Source organism: Rhynchophorus ferrugineus, unplaced genomic scaffold, assembly GCF_030347505.1.
Source record: "Rhynchophorus ferrugineus isolate W39M unplaced genomic scaffold, kcgeb_rfMv2 rfM11, whole genome shotgun sequence".
Taxonomy (NCBI): Eukaryota; Metazoa; Arthropoda; class Insecta; order Coleoptera; family Curculionidae; genus Rhynchophorus; species Rhynchophorus ferrugineus.
Genome location: NW_027472590.1, coordinates 31393167 through 31405783, shown reverse-complemented (window position 1 = coordinate 31405783; position 12617 = coordinate 31393167). Strand labels below are relative to the sequence as shown.

At 32.2% G+C, this 12617-nt stretch overlaps 1 protein-coding gene across 1 annotated transcript in view; it reads right to left on the bottom strand.

The window, feature by feature from the left end:
- Positions 1–1112: 1112 nt before the first annotated feature.
- Positions 1113–12617, bottom strand: part of LOC143204946 (glutaredoxin domain-containing cysteine-rich protein CG12206) — a 109961-nt gene continuing 98456 nt past the window's right edge. The window contains exons 7-8 of the mRNA XM_076417904.1: positions 3441–3506; positions 1113–1669 (exon numbers count right to left, since the gene is read on the bottom strand). Coding sequence (XP_076274019.1) covers positions 1493–1669; positions 3441–3506 — 243 coding nt within the window. The 3' untranslated portion in view covers positions 1113–1492. The remainder of the gene's footprint in view (positions 1670–3440; positions 3507–12617) is intronic.

Genomic DNA, 12617 nt, shown 5'->3' with positions numbered 1-12617 from the left:
CTAATGATGTCCAGTCTAATGGCTTAAGATTTGAATTTTTGATTATATTATATTCTTAGTGAGAATCAGTGCTGGGTGATTCGAGCTGACAGATCAGAATATTAACCGACAATTTCCTTTACTTTTATTTACTTAATAGTTTGATGCTATGCTTCTTGACCTGAAGAATTGTAAATCTGAGGTTTTATTTGAATGAGTTAGTTCTATGTAACAAAATCTTGGCTCAGCAATTAATTTCAAAATGTCTAATTTCGCCGAACAAGGGTCTTTTTTTAAAACCGAGTCCAAAGTCCCTGGACATCAACAAGCCAACATTTGAAATATTAGAGATATTTGCATAATAAATTAATTCAGAGTATGTGGTTAGCAATTTTCCGGATAACTTAAAATTAAATAAATCTTATCTAATAGCCACTAAAGTCTACAAAAGCATGAAAATAATTTAAAGAATCTAATACATTATCAAAGATGATACAGTTATACAGATTTATGAATCATTGTCCATTAGAGGAATACAATAATTTTGTAATTTTCGATTTTTGATATCTTGATTATTGACAATAACATGGTAATTGAAAATATGTTGTGAAATGTACCAAATCTTATATTGAAATGCTTATAATATTTAATATTCTTCTTCTAGTTAAGCATACCATATATTGATATAATATATTAAAATAATTATCAATATTTTAAACTCCAATTTATTATTAACATTTACTGTTGCGATAGTCACGGGTTCGAATCCTGCTGGTGCATGGTCGTAAATTTATGTTTACGATTGTTTATGTTAATATTTGTGATTTTCCTTAAGCAAGAGTGCAAAATCCGACAAGAAAAATGATCCCAGTCACGCCACTAACCAGGCTGGGTAAGACCGGAGGACTTCTGGGATGATTTCTAAGTTGGTCACTCGCCAGTCGGTAGGCTTAATGCCGAGGACCGTGTTTCGGAGCCCGCGTTAAACTGTAGGTCCAGTCCAGATAAAACCCTAGTTGGTAAAAGGATAAATAAAATAGGTATTTAGTATAAAAGCTGATTATTTGTAACCTCTACTGCTATCAGTATACATTAGGCGCTATATTTCATAATATGAAAGAAAAAACCTGTAATTTATTGAAAAATTTATTTCGTAAATACACATAGAGTATTTTCCTAATATACTGTTTATTGAAATATTAAAATAAAAGGTATGCAAGCCATGTTTCAGCTCTGAAACTTATTCGTACGTATACCCATTGTATATGTTCTTAAACCTACATGTTAAGAATCAGAATCATGCGTCCGTTTCAGTTTAAACGATAGCAAATATGTATATATTTGAGAAGAAAACCACGATAATTCACTAAACACTCGTATTTACATCATCACATAACGTTGAATTGGTCTAAGTCATTGAGTATATCGTTCACAGTGTTCGTCTCCGTCTCCCATCCATGGCACTTAGACATAATTACAGATCCTGCTTCGTCGTCTCGCCGCCCCTCCGGTCTCAGGAACAGGTGCTGCACTTGACCAAACCGTTCTCGTCGCAGTTCATGCATTTGAGGGCGACAAACTCGGCGGTGAAGTGGTTGCGGTGGACTGATTTCTTGCTGCCATTGCAGATGCTGCACGGGAGAAGCCTGTAGCCACCGCAGCTTTGACATGTTGTGCAAACGTCGGGATTCTAAAAAGTGAAAAGACGAACATTAGAAGAATAATAAAATGCTGCTAAAATAAAATAATAATATGCACAAAATGAGAATCACACTAACCCACGAAATAATTGAAGTTTTATCCAAATTCAAATTTATTTATCAAGATTACTCTCTCTCCCCTCTTTCTTATTCTCATTCTGTCTCTTCCTTCTTTTATTAGTTTTCTCTCCTATTTATCTCTCTTATTTTCTCTGTTTCTTTTCTATCATTTTCCCTCTCTCTCATTCCTCTCACTCACTCCCTTTATCCTCGCTTTCTCTTTCAATTCACTCATTCTCTCTCCATTTCTGCTTTTTTCCCTTCTCTCGTCCTCTCTCTTTCGCTTCTATCTCTCTCATTCTCTCTCTTTTACCTCTTCCTCGTCCTCTTTCTTTGTCTTTTCTTTCATTCTCCCGCCTGCTCCTCTCTCATTTTCTCTCGTTCATCCTTCTCGAATTCTTTCTTTTTCACCTCTATCTCTCTTAAACTCTCTTTTTCCTTTCTTTAAGTCTACCACTCATTAACTATTTGTCCAATTTTCTCATTTTTGCATTTCTCTCATTCTCTCTTTTTCTCATCTCATTTATTCTCTCTATTTCACCTCTCTCTCATTCTTTTTCCTTATCTAGTTCTATCTATTTCTCTTTCCTTCTCTTTATATACTAATTCTATTAGCGAGATGAAAACAATTTAGGCATAAACTTTTTGTATAATATGCGCTACAAATAAATAAATTCCAATAAAACAAAATGCGCCCAAATCAATCAACCAGGAATAAACGTATTAAGTTAAATTAACTATAGAAATAACTATAGAGATCACACCTCTACAAAATTCTTCAAGATATCAATTATAATAAATACAGATTATAAACAGGCAAATGTTGCTTAAACGCTTTCCTTGTTTTGATAAATTTCAAATCGCTGCTTGTTATTATTCTGATTCAAAATGCCCAAGCCAGACAGAACATATTGCGTCTCTAATCAGCCATTTCGAATAGGGACGATATAAATATCCATAGAAAGATTAGATATATGCAGCTCTTTGAACGATGTAGAGCATCCCTTTATACACTGTTGTGTAATATAGGGTTTAAATGGTGTAAAGATAATCCACAAAGAACTCTAATGGAACTTCCAGACAGTGTTTTTAAAAGAATATAATTTTTAAAAGCTTCTACTAAAATCATGAAAGACTTATTATTTCAATTTGAGTATTTAGAAGAGACATGGGTATTTCAGACGTTGATGAATATACCCAATGGTTATTTATGGCAAGGTGATAATGAAAATAATGTTAAGATAATAAAAGCGGATGGAAAAACTTAAACTTGTGATTGCAATTGTTTTTATCAGTCAAAGTATTTATTAATAATCAGGTCAATTAATATCAGTAACCAAAACAGGAATGGCTAATAACACCTTCGGTTTGGGTAAACTCGATCAGCTATATCGAAGAAGAAATTGCTGAGAATTTCCAAGGCAGAGTGCCAAGAGTGGAAAAAACTATTAGCATGAGCTGAACTTACTGAAACTGAACAATAAACAACTATAGCTGTGAGCATTTGGTTAAAATGGGTTTTGCAGATATAGCAAATGATATGGTAGGTAGTGTATATGGTAGTAACCTAACAGCTAAGAAGTCTAAACTAAGAAGAAGTACAGTGATACCAAAATTACTTTTCAGCTAAGCGTAAAATGTATATATGCTCTCTTATTAAAATGAGATATATTACTGAAATAATTGAAAAAATATTCTTACCTTATAAACTTTCAAGATCTTTCTGAGTTCTCCGGATTCGTTAAGCCTCTCTATTGTCTCTGCATCCTGTAACATTATTCAACATTATTTTTTTGTCAGTTCGGTGGGTAAAATTCGCGACGATATTATTCCTAAGTTACTTTGATCTAACAGAAGCCTCACGCTCACATTTTCGTAGTTAAATTAGCTTTTGTTTACAGTCTCGCGAAAGACGAACTGCAATATTTTCAGCTCAAATATTTGCCTCTATAATACTTTCCAGGTTTATAATTCCTTTCAAGTTAATACTCTGCGAGATAGTTTTTTTATTGTCCTGCGGTAGCAAAGGCGGGATATTTTTTGTGGGTAACCCAGGAAGTTTTACTTTTTTCTTAAACTATTACGAATTTCCTTTCTATATTGGGTTTTTTGTTAACGTAACGTGGATACGACTTTGCACAATCTCCGGATGTCGTGATTATTTGCTGATTTCTGGGTTAGTTTATTTTTTTTTAACTTATTATGTTATTTTTTTGAAAACAATTTTAATTACTAATAAAATCGGTACTAAACCTACTGACCGTCCAGAGGATAATTTGGAAGATCATCTGATAAGATCTTACCCAGCCTGGTTACTGGCGTGACTGAGATCATTTTCCTTGTTGGATTTTGCACTCTTGCCCAGGACAATCATAAATATTAAATAATCACAAACATACATTTACGACCATGCTCCAGCAGGATTCGAACCCGCGACTATCGGAACAGTTGGGGGACCGTCCTGTTGCCTTTACCACTGCGCCAACCAAGCCGGCAATCGGGAAGTAATGTACCTCACCGGTCTACAGACCCCTACATCTTACATTTTATCGACCTGGAAGTTAGTTAGGAAGAATTAAGTTAAATCAAACTCTCTTTTATTTCCATTTCCGCAATTTCTTTTGGAATAGTAAATCTAATATCTGCATTTATGATAAGATGGTCTAACAATTAAGAATGCTTTCAGCTTCATTCGGTTGGACAATCATATCAAGATATATGGCATAACTTCTAGTTTTTTCTATATTACTTTTTAATCAGGTATGTTCTGTAACATCAGTTTATTTTAATACTTGGTCGCCTTCTAAAACGAAGGGCTAGTTTTACTCTCGCGTGAAACTTGACTCAGATTGTTTCAAATATAGTTATTTTTAAGTCTTTGAATATTTCGTTTGAGTTCATTTCGTTGACCTGTGCGTTATAGCTTAGTCTAGTTCTACCTGCTGGGAATCGAAAATTTGATGTCATTATCGTCTGAATCTCAACTTTTTCGGTAATTCCATTTTTTTTTATATATTCATCTAAAAACTATTTTCGTTCTCCTAGAATGCAAATGTAATTAAACTTAAAATTAATGTTTGTAAATCACATTTTCTGGGACACTAAAATTTAAGTTTTTAATCAGTAATTTCTGACGAGAGCTTAGGAAACCAGCTACTGCAAACAAACTGAATGATGGATGGCGCCCTTCTTTGGTATATTAAATAACTTACAGGCAATTATCTCAATTACGAATTACTACTGATTTCATTGGAGGTTTTTACATTTTTGAAAGTTATTTCGATTTTTTAAGCAGCATTTTAAAATTCAAAATCTAAACACTAATCAATTAATTTTTAATCCTATGAAATTTCAATTAATTTAATGCTTGATGAATATAAAACAATTAAAAAATTGATCTTGATTAAGTAAATATAAACTTAAGAATTGATAGTAAATGATACGGTTCTGGAGTTAAAAATCCATTTTAAGTTTCGTTAGTAAATGTACTTCGTAAAAAAAAAACACCCCGCCGAATATAGTAAGGTTTTTGAAAAACTCCTGTTGAAAAGAACAAAACCGATTATAGAGAGAAAAAACTTAATACCAACACACCAATTTGTGTTTATTAACAAGCTCCACAGAATAACAGATGGTATTGAAACATCCTACGAAAGTATGCTCAGCTATATTCTTAGATGTAGCACAAGTCTTCTATAAGGTTTGGCATGAAGGCCTTTTTTATAAACTACAGAAAATGCTACCAAAACAACACACCGAACTATTAAAATCATACATTAAAACCAGAATATTTAGAGTCAAACAAGAAGAAGCTTACTCTACAATAAAAGAAGCTAAAGCAGCTGTATAACAAGGAAGTCTACTGGGACCAATGCTTTATCTACTCGACACTTGTATTATACCACAAATGGAATATATTACGATGGTTACATTTGCTGATGATACTGCTATTATAGCCGTCGGAGACAATAGTGAAGAAGCCTCACGAAAATTACATCAGGCAAGTGACAATATAAATAATTGGACACAAGCTACGCTCTTTACCCTCTTATCCAATAGTATAACGATTTAGAAACCACCGTTTTAAAGGAACAAAACTAGCTAAATACTTTTACCTTCTAGTTCGTTAGTACAAACCTTCAAAAGAAATCTGTTAAAATTTCATGATATACTACTCATAAGTTTGTGAGTTATTGTGCTAAGAGTGACACTACTTCTGTTATTGTCAAAACAATGGATAAAGAACAATTTCGTGTTTTAATTTTACGCCGTTTCTTGATGGGAAAACATATTCAAGCGAAGCAATGGCTTGATAAGTAGTATAAGGACGCTGTTCCATCAGAAAACAACAATAAAATGATAATTTGCTGACTTCAAAGGTGATCGTAGAGTTGTGTACGTCCAAATGAGGTGGTAACACCAGAAAATATCAATAAAATACACAAAATCGTTTTGAATGATTTAAGAATTAAGTCACGCGAGTTAGACAACATTGTAAAGATATCAAAAGAACATGTTAGTTTTATATTGCATGAACATTTGACTATGAGAAACCTCTGTTCAAAATGGGTGTCGCGTTTGCTCACTGTTGACAAAAAAGTAGAATGTGTTGATGATTCTGAGCAGCGTTTGGCCATGTTTAAACGTAACAAACCCAAATTTTTTCCAACCTGACACTATACATTACAATGGATGAAACACGGATCCCCCACTTCACTCTGGAGTCAAAACAATCGTCATCTGAGTGGACAGCAACTGATGACTTGCCTATATTGAGGCAAAAGATAAATCGTTGTTACACAAGTCGTACTGAAATGTTAGAGCGGCGCTGGAATGATTGTGTGGCCTTTGATGGAGATCACTTTGATGAACAAAGCCAATTCTGAACATAAAAACTGCATTTTTTTAAAGTTCACGCTGTTACTCAGTTAATATAATACATATAAAGAAATACAAACCAGAAGAATATGCATTGAAACGTATTATTATTAGTTCATGAAATTTCACGACCTACAATAATATAACTCGTACAATAATGATATAAAATCTTGAATGATACGGGAGAATATTCGCCGAACTCGACTGGAAGCCATCGGCATTGTGTAAATAGGATCACGGCGGCTGTTAAGCGTCGAAGATAAACCGTTGACTTTTCGACGAAAATAAAAATAACAGGCAGTCGAAAGTTTTTCGAAGAAAAAAATATTCAAAGGCGAACGTCTCGCTGGATTCGGAGTCGAGTAAACAGAAATAATGTAATGAAAACGAAACTACTGTTGACACATTTTGTTCGCTGTTTGTGCTACGGTAATAATCGATATGAGACCAGTAAGGAAAGAGTCAAGAATCGACTTTAAACTTTAGAAAAGAATAATTTAAATTCTTAATTAATTTTGATTTACCAGAAATACGTTTGAGAAAAACATTCAGCAACTATAATAAGTATCCAGCAACATTATTTTCACTACAATAATAGGGCGTTTTCACATCTGCCGGCACCGACACGACATCCACATCCATAGAAAATAGTCAGAAAAAATTTAAACTAGTTACATAGCTTGCATAGAAGGACCCCTTAAAAAGAAAATATATATTATTCACAGCAATTTGGGAAATATTTTACTATATTGTAATATACGGACATCTATTACTTTAATTAACTTTATTTGAGCTGTGGTCATAATTGTTCAAAGACCAGTAAGGAAAGAGTGAAGAATCAACTTTAAATTTTAGAAAAGGAATATTTTAAATTCTGAATTAATTTTGATTTATCAGAAATACGTTCGAAACAAACATCCAGCAATTATAATAAGTATCCAGCTTATTATTACAATAATAACATTCTTTTTACTACAATAATAAGATAAAAAAACCATTATATATATATATATATATATATATATATATATATATATATATATATATATATATATATATATATATAAGCAATAAAATAATAACGGGTCCAAACACTGTTCCAACAGAATAATATTCAAAGGTGTGCATTTTAATAGATTATAGAATAAGTAAATGATTATAAAATAACGAAAAAAAAACGTTGAAAGAAAAAATAAAGATAAGATAGAAAAATAATAAGAAAAATAAAGAGAATATAGAAAATATATTAGGTTATCTTAAATAGGTGCATGAGAAACAAAATTAACGAATAATATCAGCCTGAATGACAAATGGAATATAGTCTATAATAAGTCTAGAATATAGAGGTTCGAATAGAATGCATTATTTTCTATAATATCCTGTTTAAGATCAGAAGAAGCTTAAAGTTTTAAATAAGACTAAATATATTAATACTAAATATAATTTATACACATTACTGTTGAAAATGTGAAGTAAAAGATGGCTTTTTAAAAAATAATTGTATTTTTGGTTGCAATTTCAAAATGTTTACTTAATTTTTTTTGCATTATCACAATCTGTTTCAAAATAATAAGCCACTGTGTTGCACACTTTATTAAATCCTTGACTTATGCCCAGAAAGATAGCAGAGCATTATAGTCCCTTTTTCAGACACAGTGTATTAATCATACTTTTTAAATAAAATGTAGCTGGCTTTGTTGGCGCAGTGGTAAAAGCGACAAGACGGTCTTTCTATTCTTATGATAGTCGCGGGTTTGAATCCTGTTGAAGCATGGTTGTAAATTTGTTTATGATTATTTAAAATTTGTGATTGTTCTTAGGCGATAGTGCAAAATCCGACAAAGAAAATGATCCCAGCCACGCAAGTAACCCGCCTGGGTAAGATCGGATGTCTTCTGGGATGATTTCTAAGTTGGTCATTCGCCAATCGGTAGGCTTAATGCCGAGGACCGTGGTTCGGAGCCCACGTTAAACTGGAGGCCCAGCCCAAATAAACCCTCGTTTGTAATAATTATTTCAATATTTTATTACTTCTTTATTATTATTAGTATTATTATATAGCGACACAATTTGAAACGTTTCCACGATTAACGTACGATTCTTTGAAAGGATACATTTAAAGTACTTTGTTATAAGTTAAAAGTTTCAAATTCATTAATTAATTAATATAAAATAAATATAAAGTGTTACAAGTTAATTAATAAGTTTTAATTCTCATCAGAGAACTTGCTGAACAACTAATGGGTTGCGGAAAATTCGGTTGGTCCATCTTCTCACATTTTTCGAGACGAATTTATCGTTATACAGTTTAAGACACTTTTAAAAATATGATCATCAGTCTGATGGGACCACGACGGTGTTTCAATCAAACCGGCCAAACTATTTCAAAATATGTGGGGTCTAGTGTTGTAGTGTTGTTATGATGCTCGTTTGCTCGAAACCAATTAGCTATTAACTTCAGAGTGTAAAATTAATGATTGGGGTACGTTGAATACCTTGTACCCTATGACGAACTGCTCCAAGCATCATCTTCATCATATCTGGCTATTTTTCAGGACATGAAATCTCACAATTTAAACAACTGAATTACTGAATGATTTCAGTTTAACGACTAAAAGCCATTTATATAAAAGAGTTTGGATGGACGTTTTATTTTAAAAAATACAAAAATATTATATATATTCTACAATATAATATAAGTTTTTACACCCAAATAAATCTCCAGTGTATTATATTTCTCTCTTGGATAGCGGAGGAGCCATTTTTTTTAAAAAACAAAAACAATACAGGCATTTATAGAGCAGAAAAAGGTTTACAGAATATGTATACGACATCAATGCGATCTGGTTATAGGGGAGACGAATCTAAGTTTGAAAAGTATGTTGGTGATTCACGAAATAGATTTAATCGAACTTCAGGGGAGAGATAGCAGGCAAATACACACATATTGTTTCGAAACAATTTTAAGCTCCTGTCATTTGTAATAATAGGGGCGTATGTTTCTAGAAACGATTGGGCGGTCTGTCTTTATAGAGCGTGCTATTATTGAGGTGAATTATACAGTTATTTTTACAAAGACAGTATTGTATCGGCCTATAAATTAATATCACTGACAGGCTTCATTTTCAGTATGTGTCATTTCGTTCAAATATGAACAAAAAGTCTTTTCAGTGAGTTGAAAATGTCTGAATCTATACTGAGGAAATCGCATTTAAGAGATGTTTTAGTTTTTTACTTCAATTTCTTCAAATTGAACCTTTTACTTCTAAGAGGCGGCTGAAGGTTATCGAATGCTGTATGAAGCTTACGGTAACAATGCTTCAGATGAAGTAATAAATAATAAGATTATTATTGTTATTTATTTTATTATTTTTACTAAACTGAATTATTTATTTTCATTTCTATTCAAAGTTACAATTTGCATAGATTTTAACCGACTTGAAAAAAGGAGGAGGTTCTATGTTCGGCCGTATATTTTTTTAATGTATGTTCGCCGATTTCTCCGTTAATAGTGGATCGATTTTCACTTCCGAGGTGGTTCCATTGGAACCAAGTTAGGATCTGATGGGGAAAGGTGGAAAATTGAGGGAAACCCTCAAATTTCAAAGGCACGTACAATATTTTCACATATTTTTTAACTAAAATAATCTGATATTGATGTTAATGTTGAACTGATGTGACGAAAAATTGGATGTAGCCGAGAGTAAAATATCAGTTTGCTTTTTAAGCACTAACCATATCGTATGAGACATCGTAAAAACATTGTAATCAGCTATTTATATGATGTAATGGTAAGAATGTTGAGCTCACAAGCGGATGAAGCGCATTCGATTCCCAGTATGGCAGCAATTTTTCCTCATACGGGATGCACTTTTACTTGTGCCATTCATTGTACTTAATACAATAACTGCATAATTTATTGATTAAAAATTTAATACTAAAAAATAAAATATTTGTATCAAAATAATTGAACCGGCTTCAAAAAACAAATAAGGTACTCACTAAAAAGTAAACAGTAATCAAACTTAGAATTTTAACACAAAAAATTAACTTCAAATTCATTAAATTTAAGTGAAGTTTAAGAGTTTTAACATAAAAAACGTTTTAAAATAAAATATGTACATAATAATCGTTGTAATAACTAAATAAAAATAAAAGAAAAACTTATTTAACATATCTACCACAAGTATTTAATATTCTACTATATATACACAATTTAGCTTAATACCTGCCTAAATATATTTATTTGTTTACAATATTATTTTAACTACTACAAACTGATAAGTTTGAAGTCGGTGCCGAGCCTAAATAGTTCAAAAATAATAATATAATTTAGTAACATATACACAAAATTGCTTCAAAGTAATCAGTTGGTAGTAGTTAAAATAATATTGTAAATAAATAAATAGGTTTAGGTAGGTATTAAGTTAAATTGTGCGTGTGTATAGTAGAGTATAAAATACGTGTAGTAGATAGGTTAAATAAAGTCTCTGCTTATTTTTTATTTAGTTATTACCGCGGTTATAATGTAACAGGTCCATTGAAAAGTCCCCGGTCTGACATATAGATGGCGACTCTCAAAAGATGCATGTATAAATTTAGCATTTTTAGTGAAGCAACTTTTGTTATTGTGAAAAAAAAATTATGAAAATAAATTTCGCGTGTTGGTAAAATACTGATTTTTGAAGGGAAAAAATACAGTTGAAGCAAAAACTTGGCTTGATACCGAGTGTCCGGATACTGCCCCGGGAACATCAACCATCAAGGATTGGTATGCTATGTTTAGAAGTGGTAAAATGACCACCGAAGACGGTAAGGTGAACGCAGTGGACGCCCAAAAAAGGTTGTTACCGACGAAAACATTAAAAACCCACAAAATGATTTTGAATGAAATAGCAGACACTCTAAAGATATTAACTTACATATTTATATTATATCGAATAAATTCTAACAGAAAAAAAAATAGTGGAAATTAGGCCCAATAAGACAATCACATATAATATTAATGAACCGTTCCGAAATCGGTATCTGTGGGGACTTAACGCGTCATGAAGGAACTAGAACGAATCGAGAAGAAATATAAATTATTATCGACAACATCTGACAGCGCTCTATTTCGCTATAATGGAGAAAAATCCCGTTATGTCTATATATGTTCGGTAAAGTGATGCTCGTTCCTGTGGGACCGAAATATTTCCTCCTTATTGATATCGGGATTTGTGCGAATAAAAGGTTTTCATTGTTAACAGGATCTATTGTCGCTGCCTGCGCAGGGAGCTATTTTGCTCGCGGCCCAAACGTGTAATGTACCAGTACTAATTAATAGAGATATATAGCAGGTTCGCTCTGTGGATTCTATTTCCAAAAGGACACGGATTTTGTAATAAAGTGTTCGGCATTCCGAATTAACTAATTAAAATCAGACCTGTTCTATATTTTAATGCTCAATGGTTTTAATTAATATTAAAAAAAATTAAAAACTCAAAAAAAACATCAAAAAATGAACAACATTAACATCATCATCATGGATAACCAGACAGTATTTTTCTTTCTCATTATATTGCAGTTTTCTGTCTGATTGTGCGAAAATTCGCCTGGTTGTCAAATGTCCGCTAATTTCCTTAAAGATTGGTGAAGTTACAAACTGGTAAACGCTGTTCTGACGTCGGGCTTGTTGTGATATATATTAAATCATTGGTTAAAATAGTCTGATTGAATGATAGTCACTGAGTATTATGTTTTAGTCCCTATCACTGCATATTCAATCTATTCGAATTGATATAGGGTATGGTAAATAATAACAACAATGGACATGCAGCTCAAGAAGGATTTACAAGCAAGAATTGTTGAGGTTAGAATGTATACTAACTGAAGAATAATGTAGTGTAGAATGTACCCAGATTATAAAAGAAGAAACTAAGGAGAATTTTTTTATTTAGCACTGGAGAAAGACTTGTCAGGGAAACATGGGAAACAAATAAAGCAAGAACTGAACGTAAA